The following is a 20,935-nucleotide window of genomic DNA, read 5'->3' on the forward strand; positions in this document are numbered from 1 at the left end:
TGGGAGGTCCTTAAGCAGCCAAGGCAGTGTGTTACTTGGGCAATAGTCCGTTTTTGCTGGTAGAACTTTTTGCTTTCAGCTCCAACCTGGCACAGGTTGCCCGGAGGGGTTGTGGAGTCTCCGTCCACAGAGATAGTCAAGACCCGATGGGATGTGGTCCAGGGCAGCCATTGTGGGTGACCATGCAGATGTCCGGGGGTCTCCAGAGGGGCCTCCCCACCTCAGCTGCAGAGCTTTGGAGTCACTTGTCACTTACGTAACCCTCACCTTGAAACTGGTGTAGATTTCCTCCGCTTTAATCCCATACACTCAGTTTTGCAAAAGGGGTTGGCACCTACCAAGATTTTCTTCCCATACGTGTCTTTATTTGTGCATGCAAAGGACACGTTAAACACTCACAGCATCCGTGGAGAAACAACCAACCAGTGTCACTGTTACAACTGTTGGCTGAAATTCAAATACATATATTCAAACACACAGCACCGCGGAACCGCACACATGAGCGTGCTGCTCGGGTGTGCGCCTCGTGCCAGGGGAGCCCGGGGAATGCCGCGGTTGCTAGGCGGAAGTGCCGCGGTTGCTAGGCGGAAGTGCCGCGGTTGCTAGGCGGAAGTGCCCGCGGTTGCTAAGGTAGCCGGCGGCCCGGAAGGGAAAAGTGGGTCCTTCCGGGTTAGGGGCGCAGCGCCGGGCCCTTGCGGAGCGGAGAGGTGGGAACGGGGGGGAGGGCACGGGCGTCTGCGGGGTTGTGGGGTTCCCGGGGGGGCGTAACGGCCCTGCGGGGGGGCAGGGGGTGCGCGGGGGCCCGTGAAGGAGGCTGAGGGGAGAGGAGGGGAGTGTGCAGGGGACGGGGTCCCGGGATGGTGGCGGGAGGAGGGGATGGGGACCCTGCGGTGAGGCGGGGCGGGGCCAGGAGGGGCGGTCTGGGGGTCCCCGGACGTGGGGCGCCGGTGAGCGGCCGGCCCGGGACGCGCGCGGGGCGGGGGCCGCGGGGAGGTGCTGCCGTGTGCTGGGGGAGGGGGACGGACCCTCTGTGACAGTGACCTCGGCGGCGGCTGCAGGCGCCTGTGTCCGGCGGCCGGGCTGGACCTTCTGCCTCCCTCCCCCACGCCGGGCTGGCTCTGACCGGGGTCGGCTTGTCTGCTGAATCCCGGCCAGTCCTGCTGGAGCTCCGGTGGGGCAGAACTGCTGCAAAAAGGGAAGTTTGCTTCTTTCCAAGCCCCAGACTGCTGCTGCTCTTCATGCCCTCGTTCGGGCTGTTACTCCTGCGTGGCTGCATCAGCTCTTGTCCTGGGTCTGGAGGTGCCAGTGCAAAGATCCGGGTATTAAGCCCCTGGCAGACTGCCCGCATCTGCTTACCTATCCCTGCAACAGCTTTCCTTTTGCCGGAGCATGATGCTGGGGCACGTGTTAATGTTGGACCGTTCTGTCACTGACAACAACTGCTCACTAATGGGCATGTCTCGGAGCTGGTGAAGGTTATGTTGTGAGAAGGAGAGGAAGGCTGCAGTTTTCCAAGACAGGTCCCTGGCTGTTCCCCTGCTCAGGCTCCACAGAGCGCTCAGCCATCTGGGCAGCTCTTTGCCAGAAGGATATGGGTCAGGAGCAGGTTAATGTGGAAACAAACTATTTTTGGCTTCAGCTGCCCTTCAACCTTTTATTTTCAGCCCTGCAAACTTCCAAGTCGAAAACTGGCAGGGCAGAGTCTTTCTGCTGTGAAAGTTCCCCTGAAGCTTTGTCCTTTGGGCTCCCGTGTCCAAAAAAATTCCATCAGAGTGGTGGAACTGGAGTTCCCAGGCTAGGCAGCACTGCTGGGAGGCTCATCCTTTTGCCAGAGGTCCTGCAGTTTTTGGCTGAACTGTTGTGAGGAGTATTACCTTTATTTTCTAAAACCACAGAACTTGTGTTCTAGAAGAATGTACTTTGTTTCAGGTGCATAAAAGTACACCAGCATACAAATAATTAACTAACTGCGGTTTCAGAGGGTATCATCTCTTGTCACATGGAAAAACAAATAAAGTGTGCCCTGTACATTTGCAATGTGCTAAATCATCTTCATAACTTAAAGGTTATTTTTTCCCCTTTCTCAGGAAGAGAACATGAGTTCAGCAGGGAGGAAAAGGGGAAAGCCCAACAGAGGAGGAGGAAGGGGAGGAGGAAGAGGAAGAGGAGGCAGTGGAAGAGGAGGAGGAGGAGGCAGGAGTGGCCATTCAAACAAGTCTCAACTTGGTGGAAATAGGAAATGCTCAACGAAAATTTGGGATGATGGAGATGATTTTTGTCTCTTTGAGGAACCAAGGCTGGAATCCAGGTCTTTCTGTTAATTTGCCGGGGGTGGGTGGCATAGAGATGTTTGGGATACTTTGGGGATGTTTTTTTGACGTCTTTGAATATACTTGAGTGAAGAGGTGATGAAGCTGTTTCAGTATGAAGCAGTTTTTACCTGTCCTTTTTGATTAATTTTTTTAATATTTAGCTAGGAAGGTTGGTCTTCTAGAAAAAAAACTAGAACCTCTGATTTTCTTTGGTCATAAGTAATTTCAGGACATATTTGATCAGAAAGCATTAATAAACACGGGATATTAATTTTTGTGTATAACAAAGAAGAAGCTGGGCCATGGAAAATAAGCAATTTAGAATGAATTTAGTATCCTGAATGTATTCTGACCAATGTGGCTTAGGCATATGTGGTTGGACTGTAGTCTGAGAACAGCTTTACCCCAACCAAGTGTTTATTAAATCACTTTTTTGAATATGGATTTGACATAGGATAAAATACATACATGCATGGGTGTGTGCGTGCAGATATAGACCCACACATCCTGGTCACATAAGAATGAACCCAGCTGAGTAATCCTTAGGTGATGGACTTACCTTATTTTAGTTTTTCTGTTTTGAAATACAGGGTTGGCTCATAACACATCCCAATTCAGTCAAGAACATTTGAGCCAGGCAAATAAGTAATTGTTGTGTTATGTTTTAATTTTTAGATCAAGTGTACCTGCCAGAAGAGGAGGGCAAACGAAACAGAGACCTGAAGCGAGAATGCCTCTGCAGACCATACACATGACATCGGAGAATCAGAGAAGAGTGAAAGAACTTCTTCAGGAGCTTCAAGGGCAGGAGCTGGCTCCTGAATCAGAGTTAGTTTAAATGGAGGCACTAATTCTAGCTCTTCTAGATGAGCACACTTTAACAGGCACACTGTTAGAAATGAAAACAGTATTCTTTTTCCCCTAACTTTTAATTTGATGTCGAATCCTTTGGTTTTGAGTCTGTTTTGTTCTTCTACAGTTTTAACTCTGGGAAAAGGGTAGCAGAATCCTCCATTTAAATGGAGGATTTAAAACTCCAGAGGCAGAGTTTGCATCTACCAAACTATATAATTTTGTTTCATTTTAATTTGATAACTCTTTTTATCAGAGTAGCTGGTTCTGGTGAAGATGATGATGAAGCCGATTACCTTGATGATGAACAGTGCTGGTCAACAGATCAGGAGGTTTGTGACGTAATACCAAGGTCATCTGCTGAGCACAGAACTGTGGAAAGTGAAGTGTCTTCGTTTGCTGTGCACAAGCTCTCCAGGTGATGCTTTTCAGTTAATAATTTGTACCTTGAAGAGGTAAATCAGTAGTCTCAATCCTGTAAGCCCTCAGTGCCTGGACTTCCTCTTGGCTCCAAGGAAGTTCTGTGTGAAGAACTGATGAGTTTGTATCTCCTACAAATTTAGTCCTCAACTAGATGAGTTTAAAATAACATTTTTTTGATAATAAATCACTCCAGCCTTTTTTCAGTGAAGTTTTCAGTTCTTTCTCCAAGACAATGAAACAGACACTGAGAAAGCTCAGGGAGCATTGCTGTTATATGTGTGTTTCTTCCTGGTAGTTAATGTTTCAAAACCTTTTAAGTGTTCTTCATCCATTTTGCTCAGAAGTGAGCATTTATTAACTACTTGAGTGTGTTATATATAAGACGACTCAGCTTTTTTGGAAGAGTTCGATTTATACAGCTCAGCTGGGAGATCTAATCCTGTAACTGTTACGTGCTGCATTCTGGGGTGTGAAATAGTTGCCACACAAACTAATTTGTCACCTTATAAACAACAGACTAGCATTCACAAACACCAAATTACTGTCTGCCACTGTCATTGAAAATAGCGAATATTTTGGTGTGGATTTTTTTCCCTCCAATAGTAGTAATGGTTTTTCATGCTATACGTGCTCCCTTACTGTAAGCCTAATCAAGCAAATCTGCGGTTATTTTGCTTCATACAAGTCTCTCGTTGCTATGTTGTCTCTGTTTTGTTGCAGGTATGGTTTTGACAGCGAGCGTTGTAGGACAGTATTGAGATCTTGCAATGGTAATATTGGGGCATCATTGGAGTATTTGCTGTTGCAGTGCTTTACCGAAAGATATGGAGAGAAGGTGCAGGTTTCTGCAACAGCTGCTGAAGCCAGTCAAGAAGAATGTTTAGAACAGAGACAAGAAGAGGCTTTTGCCCTCCGGTCAATCTATGGAGAAAAATTTGTAGAAAGAATTCAAAACCGCGTTTGGACTTTTAGTTTGGAATTGGAGTACCTAGCAAACAGACGCAGCAAATCTAAACAAAAGGGTGATTGTACTAGGGACACAGCAAAGCAGACTGCAAAGGAAATATGTAAATTTTATCTCCAAGGAGGCTGCAGGTTTGGTTCAAAATGCAGATTTGGACATGAATTCCCTCCAAACCACCCACTAAAACCAGCCAGGAGCTCTGTAGGTGATGTTCATCTCAGACCTAACAGTGATGGTCCGGTGTATGAACTTGAAGTAAGATTTCCTGAAGAAAACAAGTATCCACGTCAGGCACCTCTTGTGGCCTTTTATTCCACTGACGAGAATCTACCTCTTGCTTGTCGTTTACACATTGCTGAATTCCTCTTTGGAAAGGCCTTGATGGCTGCAGAATCTGATGAACCAGTGGTGTACACCTTAGTAACTTGCTTAGAAGATGAATCCGAAATAAGCGAGTTACTTACAAGTACTCACCACAAATACAGTGTTCCTCCTATACCGCTGCTGGCAGCAACACCATTGGTAAAGCTGCAGACAGAGCGTACAGCTGGCTCAAATCGAATGTCTGAAGGTACACCACACTTCCCTCTATGGTTTCTCTCTTAGACCCTTATGGTCCAAGAACAGTCAAAAAGATTTTTTTAAAGAAAAAAAAGAGAGAAAGAAGGCAGAGAGCCCAATCCAGGCATCTGTTCCAAATCTATTTCTAGACGTTAAGACCATGTAGTGAGCCAGACCCATAATCTGTCACCAAAGTACCTGGTTCGGTTTCAGCCTTGGTTTAAAAGTACTTGGCAGTGGTTTAACACTTAATGTTATATGGTAGTTTTAATTAATTTAAGCTGGTGCTGCCATCACAGTCTTGCATTCCACAGAAGTGGTTGTGTTGTGAATCAGAGAAGGGAGCTGAGACACATGAAAAACATTCAGGAAGGCATAGTAGTTAGCGGTCTGGTTCACCATGTGGCCACCCAAACCATGGTGTCGCATAGCACAGCTGGTGCAGGGGTAGCAAGAAGTGGGTTGGAGGTGGAGAAATTGTGGTTTGTTTGGTGGGGTGACGGGAGGTTTGCTGGTAGTACTGAACTAAATGCATGCCAGAAGCAGTCCTGCAGACCTTCAGCTCCACCCTAACAAGGTTCTTTGTTGAGAATGCTCCTGGAACATTTGTCACTTCTGCAGTGCTGATGAGGTTTTGTTCCTTAGTGATACGAATACCTAGCTGTACATTCTCTGTCTCAAGCCTCAGCTGTGTCAGAACCTCAGGAAAAAGAAGAGGTGGCAGAAGAGGAGGAGGAAGATGAGCCTGAACAAGTTGTTGTGGAGAATGAGAGTTACGTGAACCTCAAGAAAAAGCTTTCCAAAAAGTATGATGTGCAGGCAAAGTCTCTGTATAATGAAAATGTTAAATTGTGCACGCAGTTTCGGCTGAAAAAGGTATGACGTACAGAACAGAGTACCTGTTTTCATGCTTACTTTAGAGAAATAAATATTTAAGCCACAGGCTGCTTTTTCATTCTGTTCTGCTCCAATGGGGTTCTTCCTGTCATGCTGTCTTGTTTTTGTGCATCAGTCTTCTAGGCACTTCCAATCCATGTTGTATGAAAGACAGAAGCTCCCTGCATGGCAAGAGAGAGAAACCATTCTTGATTTGCTTAAGAGCCACCAAGTTCTTGTTGTGAGTGGCATGACGGGGTAAGATCATGATTGCACATACAGCCTTTATGTATCAAAAGTATGCACAGAAGAATGTGAAATATGCATCCATGTCCTGAAAAGGTTAGGGCCATGGTCCATCTGTGACCAGTGGCAGAAGTCCTATGTGAACTTTATGTGAAGGATGATACTAGTGAAACAGCAAATTTTGAATGGAATGCAGTCATCTTAATTTACATGGATGGAAGGCATTGGGTTTGTGGGGGTTTTTTTCATTAATCCCTGATTTTTGTCATGCAGATGTGGGAAAACCACTCAGATTCCTCAGTTCATTTTGGATGCTTCATTGCAAGGATCTCCAAGCAGAGTTGCAAACATCATCTGCACTCAGCCTCGCAGGATCTCTGCCATTTCTGTGGCTGAACGTGTAGCCAAAGAAAGAACAGAAAGGATTGGACTCAGTGTTGGATATCAGATCCGTCTAGAAAGTGTGAAGGTATACATGCTTTGCTTATTGCTTTTAATTTAGTTCTATTAAAATTTGCTTAGCGCTCTCTAGCATACTGAATTTCTGCCTTGTGTCTGCCATATAGGGAGATAAGAAGTCTGTAGCATCTATATATTATATTAGGAGATATATTCTGTATTTTATTTCAAGTTGCACAGTCCACTTTACAGTGGACTTTACATAATGAGAGTGTAGTACTATGTCTTGTATTGTTGCGTTACTTTCTGTTGAGATATGGAAGGGGTCTGAGAGTGAGTAATACTGTCCTCTGGAAGGCTACTGTGTCTCCATTTCTGTTTTTCTCCCAAGGGGAGATTGAAGGGTACAGCTTCAGTCAGCCAGAAGGGGGGGTTGAATTCAAACTTCTCTTGGAAGTGAAATGTTGTCTACCTTGCAGCTGATTGCTTTTTTCCAAGAGTTATGTTAAAAAAAGAGATTCGCTAAATCTTTCTAGGGACAGAGATGAGTTGTTTATCAGAAAACAACTTCCCCTGGGAAAACAGTTAAGGGTTTTTTTGTTTACCCCTAACTATAAAGTTAGCAGTGCCCCTTGGTAAGAAGCAGGTGTTCTTAAGTTTTAATCAAGAAAATAAAAATCAGCTCATCTCCAGCAGGGATTGCTTGTTTCCCTTTCTGTCAAACCTGGCACTCAGCTGAAACTGAATGCTTTACAGCAACACATATTCTATGTTGTTGCACAAAGTCAACTGAATGCTTTGTCTTACCATTCAAGTCCTCAGCTACCAGACTCTTGTACTGCACTACTGGTGTGCTGTTGAGAAGGCTGGAAGGAGATCTGACTTTGCAGGGAATCACACATGTTATTGTTGATGAAGTTCACGAAAGAACAGAAGAAAGGTAAATAATCTCTTATCCCATAAGCAAAATGAAGAAACATAGTCAGGAGGCTAAAGGTGACTAAGGTGCAAGTAACTGGAGTCAGACTTGTTGATCCTGTGGCTGTAATGTGGGATTGTGGGAGGAGTCTGGGTTTAGGTTCTTGTCTTTGGGCAGTAGGAAGTTGTGTTGCAGCAGCTTGCAAAGAAAGCACGTCTCTTATATTTCTGTGCCTCCAACCCGCCATCACATTGCAGTGCTGTTGGAAAGAAGTTTTGGATGGGCTTGGAGGGTTAAGTAACTTTTTAGCCACAGCTGTCTGGTTCTTATTCTTCCCTTGTTTCAGCTTTTACCAAATACTGTGATTCTTTACGTGCCCTTTTGGGGGAATTACTTCTCCTGCTGCAGGCTTCAGCACAGCCCCTGCAAGGGAGAAGCACTCACGTTTTCTTCCAGTCTATAGATTTTACTAGTTCTGGACTGTCGCATCCTATCCTGCTCCAGCCTCCTGCAGTTTTACCCCACTTAACCTGCTGATGTCAGGCAAAATATAATGTCTATCAGTATCTCTGTAAACTAAGTGGCAAGGATCCTTTTCTTTGATGTTTTCCTTTTGGAACACTGCAATGCAGTGAGTTTCCAGGAGGCTTTGACTGTGACCTGTTATTCTACAGCTCAGATTATACTATAGCTCCATAAAAGGGCTTGTATCTCTCAAGCATCCTTCTTCCTTTTCATCTAAAATCACTTCAAGCTAGCCTTCTAGGCATGCCACAAAAGCTATAAATATGTAGGGAATACAGTGATCAGGAAAGAGTGGGTAAGTTTGAATAACTCTTCCAGTGAGAAAGAGGAGCAAAAAAGACTCATCTGTTTGTTTGAGTTAATTTGTTATCTAATTTTCTTATGTTGTTAGTAATGTAATTAATTCCTAAGGTAGTCAGAGCTTTTTGTTGCTCAAATGAATTTGCCGGGTAGTCCTGGCACTCTAGTAAGGGACAACCAAAGAGTAAGTAGATTGCCTTCTGTTAATTTACTGCGCTGTTAGCCTCTAGCCATTCTGAGAAGCTTGTACTTCTGTGTTTGTATTGCTGTGCTATTGAAAACAGCAGGAAAGTGGACAGAGTGGTAAGAAAAAAAGAGACTCTGGAAGTTAACACTGAAGAAATTAAAATGTCATCTTGCTTTTTTTCTTCAGTGACTTCTTGCTGCTGGTTTTGAAGGATATAATGGTTCAGAGGCCAGATCTGCGCATTATACTAATGAGTGCCACCTTGAATGCAGAGCTTTTTTCTCAATACTTTCACTCCTGTCCAATTATTAACATACCAGGTGAAAACCATTCATTTTTGTTATCTTGTCACATTCATTGTTTTTAGGGGTTTGTTTTCAGTATTTCTGCTTGAGAAGTGTTCAAGTGGGCTAATTTGCAAAGTGGCAAGATGAGGATTTATACAAGAACTATGATTCCAAGAAGGAAAGACCCATGAAATTTAGGAGAGAGAAGATTTGGAAGTGGAGCTTTTTTTGTGCTGCCTCTATACCAGCAAAATTTCCTTCCCCAAAAGACAAAAATTACGTTGTGTGCATGACATGGTTCCCTGAGCTAGTTTCACCACAGCTGAAGACCCTTCTCTGTCCTTGTGAAAACAAAGCAGTGAAAGGATCCAGCTGAATGTGTACATGTTTACCCAAACGTGCCTCCTAAATTACTGAATAATTACATTGAACATGACAGAAACCATGTAGCCTCATTAACACATTTATGGGAACACATTAGCCATTCTCTGACTGGGTAAGCACATGTTACCAAAACATGCATGCTTGGAAAACATCCACTGTTTGACCTAGACAGAAATTGTGTTGAAGAGTGCAGTATAGAAGAGAGCCGTGAAGCCAGTGTACAGCATCATAACCTGTGTGAAACGATAACCATCTTTTGCCATTTTCCTCTTTTCTGCGTGTTGTGTGGTACGTAGATTTATTCACGTGTTTCCTTTTAGGTCGAACGTTTCCTGTGGATCAGTTTTTTCTGGAAGATGTGATTGCACTGACAAGGTATGAAATTGCCAAACATTCTCAGATGTATTCAGCCTTTGAGGTTGCACTGTTGACCCTTGAGACTGAAGTAGTTCTGTGCATAGATTTAAAAATTAAATCCTTTCAAACCTCCCATATCCCCTTCAGTACTGGAGTTCTACTAAAGCACTGTCTTTAAACCATAGTGCTTATACTGCAGTGGGGTCTGGGATCTTGTGCCAAAACAAGTCTTTCTGCATCAGATACTACATAAGTACTCAAGAAAAGGTGAGCTTTGTCATGAAGAGTTTGTCAGTGCTTGTGCTTTACTTGTTTCGGTGGTGGTTAGACGTTGGCAAGCAAAAGAAATTTGAAGGTAGATATCAGCACTGAAGGCGAAAAATGCAGGCTACCAGTTCCTTTTTGTAAGCCCTACCTTGCATCTCCGGTTGCAGATCCCTGTTACCATTTGTAGTTACTGGAGAGTCACAGCAGCTCAGATATTCCAGATAATAAATTGATCAGATATTGTAAATTACTTGCAGATTGTTGCTCTGAGCTGCCCACTTAGCTGTCAAGATCACGTTTGCAGCCCTAGTCTTTTGCATCACATCTTTTAAAAGACTGATATCCCAGTATAGAAGGGCACCTTGTCCTTGATACTATCTAGTTTTGCAACCTGCTTATACAAAGTTCCTCTCAGATTTATACATAAATACTTTTGATACCCTATCTCCATAGCTAATTATTAGAAAAAGACTCTTTAGGCTTCTTTCCACACCACTGAATGTTCTTCTGCTCTTAAGGTATGTTTTAGAGGACAGTAGTCCCTACAGGCGGAAGACAAACAAGCAAGAAAGCAAACAGGATGGAAGACACAAACGAACTGCATTTGAAGAAGTAGAGGAGGACTTGAGACGTGCTGGCATTCTGGAAGGCACAGACACAGTTGTCAGAGATTCAGACCCAGACCAAAAATTAACTCTGAAGCAGCTCCTTACACGATATAAAGGTGAGCTCCTTCTTAAATCTAATAAACTGGCATATAACATTTGCCAGCCAATGTGGTACGTTAGCATATAATATTGTATATTGAATACATGTATATTATTTAGTCTTGTACTTGTGAAGATTAACCAGATTACTACTTCTAGATGAGATCAGAAACCTGCCAGCTTGGGGGTGGGGGGGAAAGAACCCATTGTTCTCTTGAACCAGAACAAACATCTTGGCTGAAAACAGTTCTTAGCATCTGACAAAGCACCGTTTTCAGCTACCATGTTTCCATCCCTATTCAGATGCCTTGTCGATTCCCCTTTCTTCTCTGTATCTGTTCTCGTTGGAGCAGCATGTATCTGCCCACTTCAAGGAGGTCACTTCAGCCTGACAAGCCTTTCTTGAGAAATTCAGTCGCTTTGAATGGCTTAAGAGAGGCAGACTGGACTCTTCCATGAACTTTCCACTCTGTAGTCATCAAAATCCTCCTTGTGCTTAGTCCTGAAGAGTCCTGCACACCGTTATGGTGAGCTCCACAGTGATACTGAGTGAGAGCCATTTGCTTAAAAGCTTCAGGTTCCTGCTAGACAGTTACCGTCTCAGAAGAGTAATGGAGTCTGTGTGTCTTTTTGAGTTGTGCAAGAAACATTGGAAGGCAGAAGAAAGAGAGCTTGAGAAGATAGTCCTGGAGGTATCTGTGAGTGGCAATGTGAAGGCTTTTGGCTCTTATCACTAGTATGCATGCACATCGTTCTGCTAGTAGATGAATCCTCATTAAGGCTGTGCACAGGACAGGTGTGAGCACCACTAAGGCATGGAAAGGAAGGGAAGACCTGAAACAGGAGTGTGTGGAAGCAGGAATATGACACATTGAGTCATGGAGCTGCCCCTGACTAATCTAAGCCAGATGCTGTTTAAACCAAAGTGTGGTTGGTTGTACAGCCACACTGGTTCAGTGCATCTAGCAGATGTTTTTTACAAGAGATGGACTTACTGTGTGTGTTATTTCTTTTTTCCCCAGGGGTTGACAAGACAGTGTTGAAAACAATGTCTGTCATGGACTTGGAGAAGGTTAATCTGGAATTAATTGAAGCCTTGCTGGAGTGGATAGTTGCTGGCAGACATTCATACCCCCCAGGTAATCTCATTGTCCTTGTGGGGTGCACAAAAGTAGATTCATGGAGGCTGTGCACTTATAGGCAGCCCAAAGCTAATGTTTTGCATGCAGAATTTCTGTAGTTACTGACTATTTAAAAAAAAAAAAAAGTTCTAGCTGAGTAACAAAGCTCTTGATATATGTGGGGTGGGGAAGGTGAGAGAATTGTCTACTTCGGAAAGTCTGGTGAGACTGTTGCAGGCTGTGTGGGTTTTGCACAACGATTGCAAAACAGAGCTGGATTTTCAACTTGGGCCTTCTGCACATTGATAAAACATGCTGTCATTTCTGTTGAGTGATTTTTTTTTTTTTTATTATTATTATTTTGGTTTTTTTTTTTTACATCTATGTATATAGGTGCTGTGTTGATATTTTTGCCTGGTCTAGCAGAAATCAAGATGCTTTATGAGCAGCTCCAGACTAATGCTCTTTTTAATAATAGACACAGCAAGAGGTAAGGCAGAAAAGCTCCAGAACTATCAGTCTTTACCTAAATAAAGAGTAGCTTCCTGCAGAAAGCCTTTATCCAGGGATAAATAAAGGTTATTAAACGTGTGAGACATCTTGTGATGTGAAAGCCTTGACTCCAGTCAGGGTAGCTCCTTTTCTGCTATCTTGCTGGTTTGCAATTCAAGTTGTTGAAATTCTCAGAAACCCTAGTAATGTGTTCTCCACTTTGTGCTTTGCATGATCTGATGGACTGTTGAAAACTTAACCTCGGCCCTTGTTCTGTTTGCTGAGACACTTTCATTTGCAGTTGCATTTGGCCTTAGGCTGTTACATGGAGATGTAATTGGATCTCCTTGACTCAACAGTTTTTATACAGATGTCCATGGGAAGGTTCGCTGGAGTGATTTCTTCCAGCCTGGCATTATAAATGGCAGATTGTAGACTATTCAAGAGAGGCAGAATTTTTGCTCAGTTCTATTCTGAGACCTGTCCCTTCTGTAAACCTCTCCACCTTCCCTTAGAACATGTATCAGAAACAGTGCGGCCAGCAGGACCAGGGCAGTGATCATCCCCCTGTAGTCAGCATTGGTGAGACTGCACCTCGAATCCTGTTCCATTTTGGGCCTTTCAATACAAGGCAGACATTGAGATGCTGGAGATGTGTGTCCAAAGAAGAGCAACAAAGCCGGTGAAGGATCTAGAGAATCAGTCTTACAAGGAGCAGCTGAGGGAATTGGGGTGGTTTAGTCTAGAGGAAAGGAGACTGAGGGGAGACCTTACTGCTCTCTAAAGCTAGGAGGTTGTAGCGAGGTGGGTGTCAGTCTCTTCTCCCAAGTAACAAGCAATAGGACAAGAGAAAACAGCCTCAAGTTGCGCCAGGGGAGGTTTAGATTGGATATTGGAAAAAATTCCTTCACCAAAAGGGTGGTCAAGCATTGCAACAGGCTGCCCAGAGAAGTGGTGGAGTCACCATCCCTGGAGGTATTAAAAAGCATGTAGACGTGGCACTTGGGGACACGGTTTAGTGGTGGATTTGCAGTGTTTGGTTAATGGTTAGACTCGATCTTTAGGGTCTTTTCCAACCTAAATGAGTCTATCATTCTGTGTCTTAAAGGTGATAGGGAAGAGAGTTTGCCGGGTTTATATTGCTTTGAATGGCTGTGGGCATTGTCTAGTATGGGTGAGGCAACAGTGCGTGCAGGCAGATTGTTCCCAAGAGGGAAAAGGCTGGAGATGCACTGAGCATGCTGTCATATTGTCCTTCCAGGTGTGTTGTTTATCCACTTCATTCTTCACTGTCTAGTGAAGAACAGCAGTCTGTGTTCCTCAGGCCTCCTGCAGGAGTTATCAAAATCATCATCTCTACAAATATTGCAGAAACATCTGTCACCATTGATGATGTGGTCTATGTGATTGATTCTGGAAAAATGAAAGAGAAAAGGTACTGGGATTCATTCTGCAGGGCTTTGTGATCCTGGGAACTGCTCTATACCTTGAGCTGCATACTTTAGCTTCCAAAGAGCTGGGGAAAGCTTGAAAGAAAGCTGCTGCAAGGTGGAGGAAGGCAGTCTAGACTCAGATCCAACTGCAGGGGTGGGAATTGTCCCTACAGAAGCTGGCGGCATCTGCCTGCTTGACCTCCAGTCTGTTCACTCTGCAGTAGTGAATATAAGCCTGTTGCTTGCTCTCCTGTAGATACGACCCAAGCAAAGGAATGGAAAGTCTGGAAGACACATTTGTGTCCAAGGCCAACGCTCTGCAAAGGAAAGGGCGAGCAGGCCGTGTAGCCTCAGGTGTCTGCTTTCATCTTTTCAGTAGCCATCACTATAACCATCAGCTTATAAAACAGCAGTTACCAGAAATACAAAGAGTGCCCTTGGAGCAGCTTTGTCTAAGGTGAGCTGTTGTTCCTTGTGTTGCCTGAAAAAGCCTGGAATGCCATTACCAAGGTGTTTAGTTTCCCCGGTGTTTTCTCACATTACGAAACCAAGAAACATGCTCTGGAGATCTAAGACTCTTTCTTGACTGGTTGCTTTGATCTTACTATCCCATTGCTTCTGCTTCTAGAGCCCCCGTAATCCCACCCTCCCACCAATTCTTCCTGTCCTTCACATTCCTTAGCAGAGCTGAGGATCTGATCCTAGGAATCCTGCCATCTGGTCCTAGTAAAAAGACGCATCTCTCAGATCTCTCATCACCAGAGAAGACAGTTGCGTTCCTGTACTCCAGACCCATGGCTGATGTTTGTCCCTTTGTGCTATAAACTCCCCTGTGTTGTTTCAGTGCAGCGTAGCACAGTAAAGCCGCGACCTGGATCAAGCACCACCATCATGAAGAGGCGCTCTTATCCTTGCTGCACACTGTGCACCCCTTTTACAAAAAGGAAACGAAACAACACAAACATTTTTTTACAGAAAAAAGTTAATTTTAAACCCTGAAGTGCTAAATAGGAATCTGTCCTTACGGACTCTGTGGGGTTACATGAAGTGCTCAGACCCCCAGCTATTTTTTTTGCATTGCTTCCTGACTTGAAATACGTGTTACAGGTCCTCTTCTAGGGAGCATGTTCTTAAAAGCATGGTTTCTCTTGGGGTTTTTTTGTTTTGTTTTTATAAAAACTTACTTTTTATGTCCTGTGTATGAAACTAAGCTCCTTTTTTTTTTTTCTTATTCCTTTTTAATGGTTTGTTGGGGTTTTTTTCTCCTTAAGAATCAAAATTCTGGAGATGTTTTCTGCACACAGTCTTCATTCCGTCTTATCACGACTAATTGAGCCCCCTAAAACTGAGTCTTTGCGAGCATCAAAGCTGCGACTACAAGACTTGGGAGCATTAACTCCAGATGAAAAGCTCACCCCTCTGGGATATCACTTGGCTTCTCTGCCTGTCGATGTCAGGATTGGCAAGTTAATGCTGTTTGGCACCATCTTCCGCTGCCTGGATCCTGCACTAACTATAGCAGCAAGTCTGGCCTTTAAGTCACCTTTCGTAAGTATTCTTAACTGCGTATCCTGCTTCGAAAGTGCTATGTTTCCATGCAGCAGCAAAACACTGTTATAACTTGCAGTATGACACCTGAGCATTTTAATTCTCCTTTTTAGCCTGCATTGTTTATGTTAGTTAATGCAGTGCCCATGAAAAAAGTCCAGTTACAAGCAGAAGACCAAAACCATGCAGCAGCAACAGGAATGTTATTTATGAGTGAACAGTAGAAACGGAATAGATACTAGTTTTAATTTGAACAAGTATAGCTAGTCCACTTTGTCCAGATTTGATGTAAAAATTGAAAATTAATGTAAGGAGCAGTTAGAAATAATTACGCAACAGTGATAATGATGAAGTTGACGTGTCTGAGCTGTGAATGTAGAGTTCAGTCTGGATCTGTTTGTGTTCGCTTTGCTTTGGCTTTTTGAATCAGCTGTTGTACTTACAGGTGCTCTTAGTGGTGTTCATCTGATACTGCAGTGTACAAACTTGCACGAAAAATCGGGCTTGAGGTTTTGATTGCTGTCGTTAGTAGCGCAAATAGTTTTCACTGAGGATAGTTGGGAAAGAATCAGAAACAGATTTTTTCTAGTTATTTAATTACATATTGTTTACCATACGTTTATTGGGCATATTCTACAGCATTTTGACCTCAAGTGCGATGTTTCTATATGGTGATATAGAATAACTTGAATTCAGCTTCTTGAATGTCCTGAGTTTATTGTCACCTTCTCTTTCTCTCAGACCCAAGTGGATTTTAGACTTGCTGTGCTCTTCTCTATTACAGGCATTCTCTTGTGAGCTTCAGCTCCATTAACTTGCTAAGATCTGTCGGACCTGTTTTCCATGGATCTTGGCATTCTGCAACTGCAGAGAGGTCTGCCCAAACTGCAATATTTTCTGTGATCTGGTCAATCACAAATTTACCTGTGGCTTTTTCATGGTTGGATAGGGCAGTGGGCTTAGGTGCTCTGTGGTTGACTGGGCATTTTTTGAATACCTCATATTTTTTGTTATCCATGAAGAAAATCTGCATTCTGACCTGTGAGCTGCTGTGCTGAAAATACCAAAGATGGTGCCATGCAGCTCTTGCAATGGCTTGTCTTAAGTTGTGAGGGGAAGAACCTGCTTAATCTGTTACTGCCTGCCTAGGTGTCACCGTGGGATAAAAGGGAAGAAGCAAACAAAAAGAAGTTGGAGTTCGCAGTAGGAAACAGCGACTACCTGGCTCTTCTCCAGGCCTATAAGGTGAGCTGAAATTCAGTAGGTTTGTGATGTGTTTGAAATTCAAGCTGAAATATTTCATTAAAGGTTTCCTCCCATCCTCTCAATTAGGGATGGCGTTTAAGTATCAAGGAGGGCTCTCAGGCAAGCTACAACTACTGCAGGGAGAACTTTTTGTCAGGAAGAGTTCTTCAGGTAAGTCTGTTTTTGTGGCCTCTCACAGGGACTGGTTGAGACACTGGCAGAGTCCTGGTGACGAAAATACTCTGTGTGGCACCTGTCACAGCCCTTTGTCTGTTTGTAGGAAATTGCCAGTCTGAAACGGCAATTCACAGAACTGCTTTCTGACATTGGGTTTGTGAAGGAGGGATTAAGAGCCAGAGACATTGAGAAGAAGTGGTCCCAAGGAGGGGATGGCGTGTTGGATGCAACAGGAGAAGAGGTAACTTTACAGCATGTCAGCGCTCCAAAACTACGCCACAGTTTTTCATTTCACGTGGGTGCCAGGTGGGCTCTAGACTGGTGGGCTTCCTGCCACAGTCTGGCTTTGTGGTCTCTCTCACACTGGCAACAGTCACCTCCTACCTGCTGTTCTGCTTCCCTGTGCACTGTGCTTGCTGGTACCAGCCTTGATTGCGTGAGACCAGGAAGAACAGGCCCAGCTGTGAAACCTCCTCCTCTGAGACAGTGAAACACTGCTAACTTGACACCTTAGAAGTCAGCAAGTGGTGGAAAGGCACTGGTCTGACTCATGACTGGGCCCGCATGCTGGGATTAGTGCCAGCCTTATTTTGAGAAGAGAGAACATTACAGAGCAGGCAGTGAAATACTTCAGTGTTGGGGACAATCTTCAGAAAGCAGTACCTGGGGAGCTAGAGATCTCCTGGGGCTATATGACGAGGTGGGTAAGGGTTTGGTAGTTGTAGAGTCTCAGTGGTGCACTGGGCAACTCATGCTCGCTTTTCCTTGGAGACAAGCCGCTTTGTAGCCGGACATTAGGGAACCATTGTGTTTGGCACGAACTGCGCTGAGATAATTGGTGACCAATTTGCTCCATTGATAGTGGGGGGAACACAGGCCAGGGCTAGCCTGAGACTTGGGACCGGTAACTAGTCCTCCCCTGTAAAGCACAGCAGTGCAGCTATGAAAGTAAACTGGTTTCAGGAATTCAGTTATTCCAGAAGCAGGGCTTTACCTTCATAGACTTACCTGTAGAATACCTAACGCATGCATTAATTTCACAGGCAAATTCAAATGCAGAGAACATCAAGCTGATCTCGGCCATGTTGTGTGCTGCACTGTATCCTAATGTTGTCCAGGTAAAAAGAGTGCTTTTTCATTTTCTCTTCTGCTGTCCAGCATATCCACATGGCCTGCTTTCAGTCAGGGCTGGTTGTGGCAGCTTGAGCCTGGCTGAAGTTGCCAAAGCTTGCTGCTTGAGAGTGTTAGAGCCAGGCAGCTGAGCTCCAGTTTGCATTGCTCGAGACTGCTGCTGTTCCTACAGGCTGATTTTGGTGATACACACAAGCCAGCAGCAAATTGTAACAAGCTACTTTAATTTACAGCTTTTTAGAAGGCTGAAGTTACAAATGAACCATCAGGGTTAGACAGCACCTCAAAGTGTAGTATCTGTCTCTCGTGACTTAGTGTGTTAATACTTGAGAATTTCTGGTTTTGATAAAATTAAGACACAAGAAGGTTTTCTGGTACAGCAGATTTTTATAACATTTTGTCTTGTTATTTACCATACAGGTGAAAAAGCCAGAGGGCAAATACCAGAAGACCAGTACAGGAGCAGTCAAAATGCAACCAAAAGCAGAGGAGCTGAAGTTTGTTACCAAAAGTGATGGTTATGTTCACATTCACCCTTCATCTGTGAATTATCAGGTCGGGATTCTTTTTTTCTGTAAAGCATACTCTCTTTTTTTTTTTTTCCATAAAAGAAATCACCTTGCAGATAAGATTACAGTGAGGGCCCCTATTGATGCTTACAAAAAAATATTCATGTTTGAACAGTCCTGTTAGAATTGTAAGTAACAGTGAGTTCGTGAGTTACGAGTGTCCTCTTGGGCTTGCAGTTAAACTCCAGTCTCTGGAGTGGAATGAGCAGACGCAGTAACCCCCCCCGTTCATGTTTTCTTAAGCTGCACCTGCAAAGCTGCACGCAGAAATGTTGCAGCTGGAGTGCTCCCCTGGCCTAGCCTTGCAATCCAATTGACTGAGATTGCACCTTCATACACGTAGATGAATTCTCCCCACTGCCCCTCCCCAGGCATTGTCTCTTCAGCTGAAACATTATTTATTGGTAAATAATTTAGGGACATACTCCGGTTTGTTTCTTTGTGGGTCCTCAAACGCTGAAGTTAATTTCCTTTCCAGCTTAATAGCCAATACTTAGATGGGAGCTCCTCTCTCTCTGCCATGATACATGGTTAGTATTTGTCTCATGGTCTGTCTCCATATCTGATGATTCGTTGCTTTTCCAGGATACAAATTACTTTAGAAAAGTTGGGCTTGTAATCATTAACCACATATTTGGGTTATAAAGGCTTTGAGCCTGTTCATCACTCTTGCTTTGAAAGAGCGTAACAAATGCTCACATGAAAATGTCTTTGGCATGAAATGGAGCACTTGGGGCCTTTAGGTGACATTTGATGAATTAACCGGTTTCTCATATGCTCACTGCAAAGCGGGAAGGAGCAAGGGGTAACTGGCAAGTTACCGGCAGCTCTTACAGGTCAGCCAGGGTCTGTTAGTCACGCAGGTGCATTTTAAGCACGTTTGCTGTTCTCTGCAGTCAGAGAAGAGGTGGGGAAGCCCATGTGGAAGAGGCAGGCAGGCCTGTGTCCTCCCCAGCAGGTAGGAAGAGTTGTGGCACTTTAATGAGGATGTTGCACACGTGTTCCAGACTAGGCACTTTGAGAGCCCCTACCTGGTGTATCATGAGAAAATCAAGACCAGCCGTGTGTTCATTCGAGACTGCAGTATGGTGTCGGTGTACCCACTGGTCCTGCTGGGAGGCGGGCAGGTTCACGTGCAGCTGCAGAAGGGAGAATTTGTCATTTCTCTTGATGATGGATGGATACAGTTTGTTGCTGCCTCTCACCAGGTAAGGAAAAGGAGCAATAATCCTGGGAATGCTCCAGAGCTTGTGTTTAGAATGCAGGAGCTACGTTTCATGAGCCTTACACTTGCCTGTGTTTTACCACGTGTGTTAGATTGCTGAGCTGGTGAAGGAGCTGCGCTGTGAGCTAGACCAGCTGCTGCAGGATAAAATCAAGAATCCCAGCATGGATTTATGCATGTGCCCCCGTGGATCTCAGATCATTGGTATGATTGTAAAGCTTGTGACCACACAATAACACAAGAACAGCTTTCTATAAAGACTATTTGCTACTGCCTGAGAACATACCAAGTAACATCAGTGTCTTGATGTATTTTTTGTCCCAAAACACGATGCTGATCTCTGGAAGACCAACTTCCCAACTGTGCTACTGACAGGTTTTGGTGGGGTTTTTTCCCCCTTTGCTTACAGAGAGCTTACTTGTTCAACATGAGGTGGCTTCCAGTACACTCTGTGAAATGGGAAAATGGCAAATCTCCCAGGAGGACTTAAAGCCTCCAAGTAAGAAAATGCTTTTTTATGAAGCTAAACACCAGCAATAGTGTTTTTTGGTCACAAAAATACCTGCTACCTAGCTGCTTCTTTTGCAGTAGTGGTGTCTGGAAGCAGCATGTGACATCATAAGCTGCTTCTCTATGTTCTGGCCGAGAGTACTGAGGCAGTCAGTCCTGGCTGACCCATTTCCTTACCGTTCACAAGCCAAAGCCCTGAAAAAGGTGAGCACCACTTGATTCATGCTAAGGGGTTCTGAAATGGATTTAGCGTCCTCGGGCAAGGAGACTGTACCACAGCAGTTGCAAGTCACATGTTGGATCAGCGCAGGCTTTTCTGGTCACACTGTAAAACTGCAGAAGAGTGTGGGCATTTCCCCCCCAGCTGCACTTTGAAACAGGAACACAGGTGAGAGGGCCTGCTGTAGAGCACTGAAAATGGATCCCCGGGTGGATGGTATTTGCTCACTGTTAACCTTCTCTGGCAGGCAGGTAGTCCTCCTACAGAGCTGAAAGTCACTCCCACATTTGGGAACTTTTAGCCAGTCTCCTGCTCTGGGGAGCACTGCCACAGCTGACCTGCTTGATGCACGGGCGATTGCAAATAATAGCAAGTGCCTTAAGTGAGGTGAACTTTGCTTTCATCTGCAATAGTAAAATGAGAGTAAACACTGTCTCTACCACCAGCAGCCCTGCCTATAAGTGCTTCAGGCTGAGGAATGATGAGCAGAGGGAGGCACGTTGTTTGGGGACTACTTTGGTTCCACATGCTTTTGAAGTGGTGCTCTCTTGAGTAGGTGACTGCTCAGCCGTCAGGGAGGGCTGTGTTCTGCACGGAAATCATGCTCTGACTTCTGCCAGGTACATGGCAGCTGCCCCCAGGCTGTCCCTGGAGCGAAGGCAGGGGCAGCTGATGCTGTAGCAGGTGCTAACGAGCAG

General features: G+C 44.4%; 1 protein-coding gene across 3 annotated transcripts; it reads left to right on the plus strand.

The window, feature by feature from the left end:
* Positions 1-1,085: 1,085 nt before the first annotated feature.
* On the plus strand, positions 1,086-20,685 carry DHX57 (DExH-box helicase 57). Of its 3 annotated transcripts, XM_037390932.1 has the most exons (26): positions 1,086-2,308; positions 2,988-3,140; positions 3,421-3,582; positions 4,308-5,122; positions 5,795-5,988; positions 6,125-6,246; positions 6,508-6,703; positions 7,449-7,573; positions 8,751-8,884; positions 9,556-9,610; positions 10,378-10,583; positions 11,589-11,705; positions 12,081-12,177; positions 13,441-13,614; positions 13,869-14,069; positions 14,884-15,160; positions 16,310-16,405; positions 16,493-16,576; positions 16,686-16,823; positions 17,626-17,700; positions 18,134-18,268; positions 19,290-19,490; positions 19,600-19,711; positions 19,917-20,006; positions 20,096-20,125; positions 20,158-20,685. In XM_037390932.1, exons 1-25 carry the CDS (start codon positions 2,097-2,099, stop codon positions 20,119-20,121), a joined length of 4,197 nt encoding a protein of 1,398 aa, XP_037246829.1. In that variant the 5' UTR covers positions 1,086-2,096; the 3' UTR covers positions 20,122-20,125; positions 20,158-20,685. The 3 variants fall into 3 exon arrangements, with proteins under 3 accessions (XP_037246829.1, XP_037246828.1, XP_037246830.1); XM_037390931.1 differs by having other exon boundaries at positions 19,917-20,685; XM_037390933.1 differs by lacking the exons at positions 19,917-20,006; positions 20,096-20,125; positions 20,158-20,685 and having other exon boundaries at positions 1,088-2,308; positions 19,600-19,853.
* Positions 20,686-20,935: the final 250 nt, after the last annotated feature.

Source organism: Falco rusticolus, chromosome 6 (assembly GCF_015220075.1).
Source record: "Falco rusticolus isolate bFalRus1 chromosome 6, bFalRus1.pri, whole genome shotgun sequence".
Classification (NCBI taxonomy): domain Eukaryota; kingdom Metazoa; phylum Chordata; class Aves; order Falconiformes; family Falconidae; genus Falco; species Falco rusticolus.